This window comes from Cotesia glomerata, linkage group LG2 (assembly GCF_020080835.1).
Source record: "Cotesia glomerata isolate CgM1 linkage group LG2, MPM_Cglom_v2.3, whole genome shotgun sequence".
In the NCBI taxonomy this organism is placed as follows: domain Eukaryota; kingdom Metazoa; phylum Arthropoda; class Insecta; order Hymenoptera; family Braconidae; genus Cotesia; species Cotesia glomerata.
Window position 1 is genome coordinate 4906881 of NC_058159.1, and position 12760 is coordinate 4919640.

Sequence of the window (12760 nt, forward strand, 5' to 3'; positions counted from 1 at the left end):
ATTTGCCTCTTCTATTTAACATCAGTTCTTTTTTTCTATGTCTATTTGTTTTAAAAAAAAATTCATATATATTTATATTTATATTTATAAATATTAGTGAGTGTATAATTTTAATCGAAGCAAGTAAAATCAACGAACAAGTGGAAGACGGGCAATTTTTATGCAATGGAAGATTAAAAAAATATACAATAAAAAAAAAGTACTTCACGCAACGTTGAAGATTAGAAACTTGACAAAGGCTTGACTTGATAATTAAATAAATCCATATAAAAATAGCCCGTTCATCCACTTGTCTTCTTTTTTACTTTCACTTATTTTTTGATTTGCAACTTTGTTATAGCTCATTTTTCTTCCTTTTATATTTAATGTTGTTATATTATATAATATTATATTATACTAAAAATTAAGTCTCGTGATGATGGATTGTCTTAGTCTTGGCTAAGACTATTCGCAGGCTTCTTCCAGATTTTTTAATGCCAGCTCGTAGAGAACTATGTCACCGGTTATTAGCAGGGTGTCGACGATCGTGGGATCTACTCGGTGCTTGAATTCTCCGATTATTTTATTGTTCAGCCAGATTATGTAGCCATCATACTCACAGCGGATTCTATACGGAAAGAAGAAATATAAAATAAATAGTATCTTTTATGTTTGAATATATTTTATAGAATTTTATTTCTAGGTATTAAAAAAAAATATTTTATTTTTGGTTATAAAATACTTTAAGATAAAATAATTGTTGATTCATTAACAATTTGTTAAATCAAAATATTGTAATTAATTCTTAAAAATATATATATATATATATATATATATATATATATATATATATATATATATGAACTTTTATTGAAAATATTTTCAATTTCAGAATTTTAAAATATTATTAGTAATTTTTCAATTTTATAAATATTAAATAATCTATATTATTGAGAGAATAAGAAAAATGTTTCTAGGGTAGTCATATGATAAAATCGGTTTTTTAAAGTAAAATTTAGTGTCATTGCATAAATCTTGACTTGAATTTGTGCCTTTTCAAGGTTTCATTTCATTCTCACCGATAGTCAATTTGTTATGATGAGTATTTAGGCTGCATTCGAAAATACCCTATCTCTAGATACATAATTAAGAAATGACTTTGTATCTTGAGAACTATTGACATTTTTAAAGATATAAGCTCATCCTGGTGTTACACTCATCGAGACCTTTCATTTGAGTACCCACATCAATTTTTCATATATTTATATATATTATATATATCCAATATATATGTATATATATGCATATATAAAAAATATATCAAAATGCATGTGGGTAATCAAATGAAAGCTCTTGATGAGTGTAACATCAGGATGAGCTTATATCTTTAAAAACGTTAATTGTTAAGAAAGTACAGGGCATTTTAACAAATATCTTGTGAACTATTGACATTTTTAAAGATATAAGCTCACCCCGGCATTACACTCATCGAGACCTTTCATTTAAGTACCCACATCAATTTTTCATATATTTTATAAATTTATATATATGAATATATGAAAAATATATCAAAATGCATGTGGGTACTCAAATGAAAGCTCTTGATGAGTGTAACATCGGGATGAGCTTATATCTTTGAAAACGTCAATAGTTAAGGAAGTACTGTGCAATTTAATAAATATCTTGTGAACTATTGATATTTTTAAAGATATAAGCTCACCCTGACATTATATCTTTAAAAAAGTCAATATTTAAGAAAGTACAATGCAATTTAACAAAAGTCATTATTTAATAAAGCAAAATTTTAATTTTTTATAGCTCACAAGTCACGGCAGTCACATAGTGACTGCAAAGATGTTAGTAATTATGACCAACATTTCAGCATTAATTTCAAAATGACAATTGATAATTAATGGTGTCACATTTTTAGTAGTACGGTGAAAATATTGGTCACAAAAAAAATCATAAGAGACATTTTTTTTATAAAATTATATTTTTAATAACTTTTACTAGTAAAATTTTTCTACAAAACTAATATTTGCGTCAAAAATCTCGGACTTAGTAATAAAAGTCTCTTATAAACTTTTTTTTTTAATTGTTGAAATGTTTAAATTGAAACACTTAATTATAAATAAAATATAGATAAATATTTACGTTAGAAGAAATTCTCTACCAGGCGCCCAGGATAAATGTCCTTCGTGTCGTTCCTCGTGACCCCAAGAACCAGCTTTCCAACAATTCATCACAACGAACGGTGAACGGTTTCCATGGTAAAAACGCGGATTTAAGTGTAAAGCAATATCTGGGTGCGGGTACATCAATGGACTAGACTGGAGATTAACATAAAACCTAAAAGGAAGAAGAAATACGCATTAATAATAAAAATATATTCTACCGTAAGTATATTATTATTATGATTTTTAATAATACTAATAAATGTAAAAAAATAAACTTACGATTGAGGTAGAAGTTTCAGACGACCTTTTATGAATATTCGCGTCCCGTGGTTAAAGTCTTGGATAAATATTGTCGAGGGTACTTTCTAGAATTTAAGTTATTGATAATTGATGTTTGATGATTTACAAATTCAATATACTTATAGAATGTACTTACTGGTTTAGTAAGAGGTCCTTGGTCCGTCAATTCAAGCATAAGTGTTGATTTAATAATCTTCGGGTCAGGATATATGTAAAGTCTTTTCACACGAATCCGGATATCTTCCACGTCACCGTCATACTCGAAGTCTGTTATTGATTCTAATGGCAACCGGTATGTAAATGTACAAAAATGTTCGCCATTTATAGAAACCTGTCAAAATAATAAGTAATGAAAATTAATATCAATAATTAATAATCAATATAAATCAATATCAATTTTTTTTATTTTATTACAAATTATTTATAAAAAAAATATTCTTAAAAAATTTGCACTTGATCATTTTTTTTTTAATTTTTAGATGTGGAATTTTTTTAATGAAATTTTTTCATAATAATTTAGACTAGCAACCTTGCAGTCACTATGTGACTGCCGTGACTTGTGAACTATAAATAAATCAAATTTTGCTTTATTAAATAATGACTTTTGTTCAATTGTACTATACTTTCTTAACTATTGACATTTTTAAAGATATAAACTCATCCCGATGTTACACTCATCAAGAGCTTTCATTTGAGTACCTACATGCATTTTGATATATTTTTCATATATATGTATATATATAATATATATAAATATATGAAAAATTGATGTGGGTACTCAAATGAAAGGTCTCGATGAGTGTAATGTCGGGATGAGCTTATATCTTTAAAAATGTCAATAGTTCTCAAAATACAAGATCATTTCTTAATTATGTATCTAGAGATAGAGTATTTTCGAATGCAGCCTAAATACTTATCATAATAAATTGACTATCGGTGAGAATGATATAAAACCTTGAAAAGGCACAAATTCAAATCAAGACCTTTGCAATGATACTAAATTTTACAAAAAAAAAATCGATTTTATCATATCACTATCTTAGCCACAAAATTTCGCTTCTTCTCTTTATAATATAGATGACCTTGAAGTTAATTGACAGCTGTCAATTTTTGGACTTTTATAACAAATAAATTTCTATCAAAAAATTTTAATAAAAAAATTACAAGCGCAACTTTTTAAAAATAATTTTTTTTAATAATTGATTTAAAAAAAATAAAAAAAATTTTAAATGTCTGCTGATTTATGTATTATTAATTTAGTTATTATAAAAGTCTAAAAAATTATGACATGTATGTTAATTTAAGTATTATAAATACAACAAATATATAAAAACTTACATAAAATTCCTTGTAAGAACAAAAAATGACCAAATGAAAATATGAATTCCGCTGTAATAAACCGCTACATGAAGTAAATGGCGAACATGTTTCTTCTTCATTCCAATAGCCTTTTATTTTTGAATTCCTCACGATATATCCTCTGTCTAACCGCGGATTTAAATGAAATGCAATATTTCCAGTTGCGCGACATGTTAAATTTACAGCGAACCTACAAGAAATTTAAATAAATAATAATTTTTAAACTTTATTAAATAATTCACCGCATTTTAGTCTCGTTTATTTAAAATTATAATTAACACGATCGTCTTTTTAAAATTGCATCTCGAAAAATAGACATTCATTTGTTAATTATAATTAAACTATATTTTTATTTTTATTAAAGTCAAGTCTTTACGACTTTGAAGTTTTGTTTTTGTTAGAGGTTAACTTCAAATAAATAAATAATTTACCTTGTAGCGTAATTGGGAACATATCCAATAGCAATAATTGCAGACGTCGGCTCTAGTTGAATCGGACTCACCGGATTCGATGCGTCCTAAAAAGAATTATTATTAATTAGTAAGTTTTATTGTTTTTTTATGAAGAAATAAAGTGAATTAGGTTAATAAAATATTAATACACAATATATTGTCGTTAGTGTTGTGATAAAAATCCGCGACATCAGATCATGACGCGCGGGTTATTTGAAAACAATGCGCAATAAGCCATGCGCAGTCAAATAATAAAGTGACGCGCGCAATCTCTGCAGTCTGACAAAGAAAACTTTTCTACCACCAGATTTATTTGTTTATTTCATTAATTATTAATTAATCGTTAGTTTTAATTACTTTTTTTAATTTTATTTTTCAAATTTTTATTGTTCATTCTTTTAAATTATTAACAATAATAATTACTCACTACGGACACTGTTTCTTCGTCGAATAAGATGAAGTTCTGCAAAGCGGTATCTCTGTTCGACATACTAGTCCTCGATAAGTACTCACAGTTATTATTTTTTAACACACACTAAGTTAGACACTTATTTGTTGGCAGAACGTGAGAGTTGTAGGTAATGTTATATTCTAGCTTTACCAGACCGTAGTAAGTAATGTAATAGTAATAAAACGCATTTATTAAATATAATATGTATTCTATTGATTCTTATTTTATTTTACAGCTGTGTACTTATGCCAACAAATAATGATAATATTTTATGTCAAGAGTTTTTTATTTCAGGTCTTATGTGGCAAATATAATAATATGTTAAGACTTGATAATAGAAGATAATAAATGATGACTCATTAATGTTATTAACACGATTATTTAATTGTTAATTTAATTCATTTTTTATGACATTAGAGTTAGCAGTTACTTGATAATTTTTTAATTTTATTTAACAAATAAATCTTTTCTGAAAAATTATTTTTAAAAAATTTCATTTATAATTATTTTAAATTTCTACAGGTCAATTTTTTTTGCCATTTATTGGTTAAAAAAATTCTAAAAATTATTAAATATCTGCTAAATTAATTCTCATTCATTTTTTTCAAAAAAATATTCCAAGGATTTTCTTGACATTGAAATTAGAAGACACTTAACAGATTAAAAAATTTTTTTGAATAATAATCTACGTCTAGAAAATTATTCAAAAAAAATTGCATTTATAATTATAAAGATGAAAATTAAGTTAGCCGACATTTAAAAATTTTTAGAATTTTTTTTTATTGAAAAAATTGTTACAAAAAAAAAATTTTTTTTAAATTTCATTTTTAAAAAATTTGCAAAACTATAAGTGCAATTTAAAAAAAATATTTTTTAGTTTTAATTTAATAAATTAAAAAAAAAAAAAATTAAAAACGTCGGCTAACTTTAATATTATCTTATAAAGATGGAATTTTTAAAATAAATTTTTCGTGTTATAATTTATTGAGTAAAAAATAATCAGAGATCTCTCAATTTTAATATCATTAATTTTCTCCAACAAAATTTTTATTTTATTTTTACTATTAAAAAAATTTTTATAGCTTCTGATTTTAATAATTTTATAAATAACTTTTTTTATTATTTTAATTTAATTCATGTTAAGAAATGAAAGTTTTTAGTGGTAATTACCATAAATTATGTAATAAAATAGAAATGAAAGGTATTGATTTTTAACCTTGAACTTGCAAAGGTAATATTTTGACGCTCTACATAATTTATACACGGAGGAAATTAAATAATAAAACTAAAAATATTTACCAGAGAAAAAACAATTTACATACTTAATAAAATACAACAAAGTATTGATTTAACATTGTATATATTTTTATCAGATGTCAATCAAATTACAAAGCTTACACATAAGCGATTAATATGAATATATATAATATATATTTATAAATCTAAACATTTCATAAAACATATATATTTTTCAAGTTTCAAATAACTGATTAAATCACTATTTTTCCACCAAAAATAGACAAACAATTATTTGAACTTTACATATTTATTGCTATAATTAATTCTTATTGATAATGATAACTGTGAAGATAAATTTCATTTATATAAAACATTTTAAAAGAACACGTATATAAATACTTACATAATATATAAACTTTGGTATATATGTCAAAAGATCGCAATATGTATATGTATATAATAATTAACAATTCTTTTATTTTTAAAAGTTCGATTAAAAAATATTGTTTTCGTTGTAGGCTGTATAGTGAATATTGCATTTAATATTTGTCAATATTTAATCGGACGGACGTATTTTCCAATTGTAGTATTGAGAGTCTCGTTATCTTGTTTGTCTTGTCATTTCAATTATTAAATAACAAAATTTTCTTAATCAATTAATGTCATGTTATTTTTGTGCGATTTTTATGTTTCATTTTCAAAAATAGTTTTCAACAATTACAAACTAACAAATAACATTTAATATATGAGTAAGTATTTCATTAAATGAAATTAATTATTAATCTTTTACAGACTTATATGTCTCGTGGCTCATGTGGGTCTGGCAGTGGTTTCCACGAGGGTTGAACACCCCAAATTTCCCGAGCGTACTCGTCGATAGTGCGATCTGACGAGAATTTCCCTGAAGAAGCGATGTTGTTGATAGACATCTCGGCCCATTTAACGGAGTCCTTGTAAGCCTGGTTGACTTTTTCCTGGGCCTTGATGTAGTCTTCGTAGTCAGCTAGCAGGTAGAACCTGTCCCACTTCATCAGGACATCGGTTATTTGTTTGAACTCATCTGGGTTGTTGGGACTGAAGAATCCGCTGGATATTTGGTCGATACACTGTTTCGCTTCGGGTAAATTGTTGTAGTATTCCCATGCGTTGTAACCGCGTTTTTTCAATTCTTCAACCTCGTCGACAGTCATTCCGAAAATGAAGATATTTTCGTTGCCCATTTCTTCAGCCATTTCTACGTTAGCGCCGTCTAGGGTTCCTATTGTTAATGCGCCGTTTAACTGGAATTTTTTTAATAAATTAGTTTTTTTTTTCATCATTTTAAAAGTAATTATTTAATTATTAAAAAAAAAATTTTTTCTTATTAAAATTCAAGTATAGAAATTGCATATCAGTGATTTAAAATTTGCGCAATAGCAATTATCAAAAAATCAATGACTAAAAATAAAGATAAAAATCATTCCATTGAAAAAAAAAATTTCTTTTGAAAAAAATGGGCATTGTTGCGACAAGAAATTAATTTGTTAAAAATTTTATTTCTTAGCTGAAAAAATAAAAATATTTTTCACAGTAATTTTCTTGCTGAAAGAAAGTTTTTTTAATTCAAAAAAAAAAAAACAATTTCAGATAGACAACTTGCAAATTTTCATCCAAAATCTAGAAGACTTTTTCAACAAATTAATTTTTTATTACATTGTTCATTTTTTTTTTTTCTCAGTGGAGTTAGATATGAATTTATAATTATTTCTCATTTGATTTCAATTATTGCCGTCTTTATTTTTAAAAAATAAAAAAATTCATCTTAAAAATTTTTTTTTCAATTTTATTTACTATCAGCAAATTTTCAAATATAAAAGCAAATATTTCCTTGTGCATAAAAAGCAAAACTTACCATAAATTTCATGTTACCAGTTCCAGAAGCTTCAGTACCGGCGGTAGAAATCTGTTCGCTCAAATCAGCAGCTGGAATAATCTTCTCCGCCAAAGTAACCCTATAATTCTCCAAGAAGATAACCTTCAACTTATCCCCAACAATCGGATCATTATTAACGACCTGAGCAACGCTGCAAATGAGTTTAATAATTTTCTTCGCTAACATATACCCAGGAGCAGCTTTTCCACCGATCATAACCGTTCTAGGAACAAACGGAGCCGAAGGATTCTTCTTAATACGATTATACATCGTAATAATATGCAGACAATTAAGAAGCTGTCTCTTATACTCATGAATCCGTTTCACCTGAATATCAAAGATCGAAGCAGGGTTGACTTTAACCCCGTACTCTTTCTCCAACATTTCAGCAAGTCTGAGCTTGTTCTCCTGCTTAACCTTCATAACATTCCTCTGAAAGTTGGCATCTTTGGACCATTTCTTCAGCTGAGCCAACTGGTCCAAGTGTACCGTCCACTCGCTGCCAATTTTCTCCTCAATTAAATCTGAGAGATTGGGATTGCAAAGCAGCAACCATCTTCTGGGAGTGATTCCGTTAGTCTTGTTCTGGAACTTCTCAGGATGCATTTCATAGAAGTCACGGAAGAGGTCGCTCTTCAATATATCTGAGTGAATTCTAGCGACACCGTTGATGGCATGGCTGCCAACAATTGAAAGATGCGCCATGTTTATCCTTTTCTCTCCATCTTCTTCAACCAAGGACATTCTTCTTAGTCTGTCCAGGTCGCCGGGGTACTTGGCACCCACTTCTTGCAAATAAAGGAAGTTAATATGATAAATAATCTGCAGATGTCGCGGAAGAATACTTTCAAGCAAAGAAACTGGCCATCTTTCCAGCGCTTCTGGCAAAACAGTATGATTGGTGTACGCACAAGTGCGCTTGGTAATGTCCCAAGCCTTGTCCCAGGGAAGACGTTCAACATCAACGAGAATCCTCATCAACTCTGGAATTGCCAATGAAGGATGAGTATCGTTCAGTTGAATAGCGACTTTATCAGGAAAATGCTCGAAATCGGTCCGGTGATGATCACGAGATCCAAATTTACTGGACTTGTACCTTCGAACTATATCCTGGAGAGTTGCTGCGACCATAAAGTACTCCTGCTTCAATCTCAGTTCTTTTCCCTCGAAGAAATTGTCGTTGGGATACAGGACCCGGGTGATATTCTCGGCCAAGTTCCGGTCAAAGACAGCCTGGATGTAGTCTCCGTCGTTGAAGAACTTCAGGTCGAATTCAATAGGCGATTTAGCTGACCAGAGTCGCAAGGTATTGACGACGTTGTTCTTGTACCCGGGGATCGGGTTGTCGTAGGGCATGGCGAAGACTACTTGGGTGTTGACCCATTTGGCACCTTCCGGGGTGTCGATTACGTGGCCGTAGAAATTTACTGGCAGCATGAACTCCGGGCGAGCTTTCTCCCAAGGATTTCCGTAGCGCAACCAGTCGTCAGGTTCTTCTACTTGCTCGCCGTTGCGAATTTTCTGGGCGAATATTCCGTACTCGTAGCGGAGTCCGTACCCGTAAGCTGATAGACCTAGGGTCGCCATGCTGTCCAGGAAACAAGCTGCCAAACGACCCAGACCGCCGTTTCCTAGACCCGCGTCTTCTTCCAATTCTTCTAGCTCTTCAATGTCCAAACCCATCTGTAAAATTTTGATAGTTAGAAAATTGTTTTTAGGTAAGATATACGGAAAAAAGTAAACTGTAAAATTCACTCGGATTCCGGTTAATTTTTATAGTTTCAAACAGTACAGCGGACATCGGAGTGGCACAAATGTAAATATTACAAAACTTAAAGAAGAAAGTGTACAAGTCACAATTTATAATTTAATATCGAAAATGTGATTAGTAGCTGTCACTATAGTAAATAACGACTCATCTTAAAAAATTGCAGTTTCAAACAGTAAAAATTGACGTTTCAATATATAGTCTATACTATGAGGAGAAGGAGAAGGTCTCACACTCGGAGAATTTAACATTTAAAACAGTAAAAATTCTACTCTTAAAATATATATTTTACCAGTCCAAGCAAATCAATAATTACAGTTTAATTTTTAGCGTTGCGTTTAAAATTTACCATTTGTACTTTGTAAATACTGACGTTGCTTGTATAGAAAATTTAGTAACTGTAGTTTATATTTTTTACATATTATGCGATCATTTTTTAGGTACGAAATGATAAATATCAAAGTCAAAATTCTTAATTATTATACTTTAACATTTTGGACTTTCATATAGCGAATATTACTGTTTGAAATAGTATTTTCTTCCATGTAAGTAATAAATTTTAGCATTAAAATGATAAATATTATAAAGTGATTGTTAAAATCACGATTTTACTGTTTGAAATGGTAATTTTTACTAGTTGATCATTACTTATTATAAATCGACTATTAATTATTACAGTTTACTTTTTTCTGTGTATAAATTTTTGAGAATTTGAGAAGCTATACTGAAAATTTTGTTGATAAAATTTTTTTCAAATTAATATTGATGGTTTTTTGAGTAATTTAACTTCAAAATTAATATTATTGATGATCAATTGAATTATCGATCCCAAAAATATTGATGTTAACTTAAATAAATTACTGCTAAAGAAATTTTAGATAAAAATTCATGTAAAAATTTTAAATTACCAAAAATGTTATTTCTTCTTAATACTTTATTAGTTTTAATTCACTTAATCAACAAACCGGTCAAATGTCTGTTGATTTCAGTGACAAAAAAATAATTAAAGTCAGATATCAGACAATTTATCAATTAAAGATAAATAAATAAATAAATACAGAAGAAATACCAATAAATTATAAAAACTTTGAATGTTGATACGCAAAAGAACAACCTTAAAATCAATTGTGTAAATAATGTAAATAAGTCAATCATATTAATTCTAACTTTCACTTTCAGAAAATTCTTCTCGAATTTCCCCACAAGATACATTTAAAAAGAATTCATTATAAATTCTAGCATTGATACTTGCTTGATACATTGCTTCATCACAAGCTCCTTGAATCCCTAAATTAATCATCGTGTTTTGCAGAGTTCGGCCCATATAATACTCCAGCGATAAGTAATAAACCCGCTGAAAAAAAATGAATTTGTATAAATATTGTGATAATTATTAATAATTAATTTATTATTATTTATTATTAATTAACTACTGCAGAAGACTAAACAAATTTTAATGAAGAGATAACTCTTTTTAGGTAACAAACATGTTTACATTGTTCTTAATCTCATCTTTCGTAATTCTATATTTATACTCAACAGCAATAACAATAATAATAATGTAACTAGATGAGATGTCATAACATTGACGAATTCATCATGCCGTGGAAGAAATAAACCCGTTCTCGTTTACGTTACGTTGGAAATTTTTCCGTTGGCTAAAATAAATGTTAAATGGGAAAAATTCCAACAGATCTTGACATTGGTTGGCATGAAGCGCATGCTCAAATGCCAATTTTATACCAAATCATTATTTTTCTTGCTCAACTTTTTTTATTATTTTATTCTTTTTATTTTTGTAACTTTTGGCTGTCAAAAAACAATTTACTTTCAACACTTGGTACAAAAAATTTTTTGTAATAAATTACATCATATTTCTTCTTTGAAGAAATCGTAAAAATCTTTAAAAAAAATTAACTATTTTTACATCAATATTTTCTGTCATCTTTCAATTTTTTTCAAATAAAAAAAAAATTGATCATTAATCTTCTACTGATAAATATTGAGATTTCTTTTTATTAAATTCATACAATAATAAATTTTTAAAAATATTTTCTGTCATCTTTTAATTTTTTTCAAATCAAATTACTAAAAATTGATTATTAATTTTTTACTGATAAATATTTAAATTTCTTTTTATTAAATTCATACAATAATAAATTTTTAAAAATATTTTCTGTCATCTTTTAATTTTTTTCAAATCAAATTACTAAAAATTGATTATTAATTTTTTACTTATTAAATTATTAAATTAATATAACAATAATTTTTAAGCTTCAGAATTTATTGAAGAAATTTGAGTAAATTTTTTTCAGTTTAACAATAATAAGTAAATTTTAATTTAAGATTTTTAGTAATTATTTAATTAAAAACAGGCAATAATTTTCTACCAAAAGAAGAAATAATAATAAAATAAATAGGAGGTTAAATTGAAATTGAAATATTTAAATGTCTGAGGCGCTAAACGACGTTGTTTATTATCTCTATTAAATTGGGAACAAGGTCGTATTATTGATGTCTTTAAATAACAATTCAGTTTTGATTTAATCAAATCAAATCATATGAAAAATTTCTTCAGAGAATTATAAGTAAAAAAGAAAAAATCAAAGAGTTAGTTTATTAATCAGCTGATTGATTAAATAATAAAAAACAATACCTTTGGATCTGTTTCATAATAATATTGCTGTGTACGAATCCACCTAGAGACAAGATTGTCCTTAACGCTGTGCGCCAGAGCAAAAAAATAATCCCTTGAGGTCGCAACATTCCGGTCTTTAACCAGAGTGTAGTGAAGATGTCTGTTGAATGTTTTTTTAAAATTTCCGACGTTTTCAACGTCGACGATGCCTCTCACCGAGATCTGCTTCCTCTTCTCACGGTCCACGTCGTGCACAGACATCTTTAGTTCTGTAGAGTCTTAGGAGTTGTGTTTACCTGAGATCTGAGTGTGGGATTATTATGAGGTAGTGCCGGAATCCGTGAACTCGCGAGCACGGATAAAACGAAACTGAGTTTCTGAGAGTAAGTGTGATCTCGAAAATTCAAGACCCGAGTTTCAGTGATTATAGGACGGTCACCTTGTCGCCTCGCTCAAGGTCACGCATGCGTGATGTGAGGTTATCT

At 28.1% G+C, this 12760-nt stretch overlaps 2 protein-coding genes across 4 annotated transcripts; both read right to left on the reverse strand.

Moving 5' to 3' along the window:
* Positions 1-289: 289 nt before the first annotated feature.
* Positions 290-4946, reverse strand: LOC123259902 (galectin-9-like). Of its 3 annotated transcripts, none has more exons than XM_044720708.1 (7): positions 4695-4941; positions 4247-4332; positions 3795-4005; positions 2593-2787; positions 2436-2521; positions 2134-2328; positions 290-607 (listed from the first exon to the last, which is right to left on the reverse strand). In XM_044720708.1, the coding sequence occupies exons 1-7, from the start codon at positions 4755-4757 to the stop codon at positions 445-447; spliced, it is 999 nt and encodes a 332-aa protein (XP_044576643.1). In that variant the 5' UTR covers positions 4758-4941; the 3' UTR covers positions 290-444. The 3 variants fall into 3 exon arrangements, with proteins under 3 accessions (XP_044576643.1, XP_044576644.1, XP_044576646.1); XM_044720709.1 differs by lacking the exon at positions 4695-4941 and adding an exon at positions 4417-4575; XM_044720711.1 differs by having other exon boundaries at positions 433-607; positions 2153-2328; positions 4695-4946.
* Positions 4947-6741: 1795 nt separating this feature from the next.
* LOC123259615 (glycogen phosphorylase) lies at positions 6742-12559 on the reverse strand. Its single transcript, XM_044720209.1, has 4 exons — positions 12294-12559; positions 10890-10991; positions 7849-9552; positions 6742-7237 (listed from the first exon to the last, which is right to left on the reverse strand). The coding sequence occupies exons 1-4, from the start codon at positions 12534-12536 to the stop codon at positions 6752-6754; spliced, it is 2535 nt and encodes an 844-aa protein (XP_044576144.1). The 5' UTR covers positions 12537-12559; the 3' UTR covers positions 6742-6751.
* Positions 12560-12760: the final 201 nt, after the last annotated feature.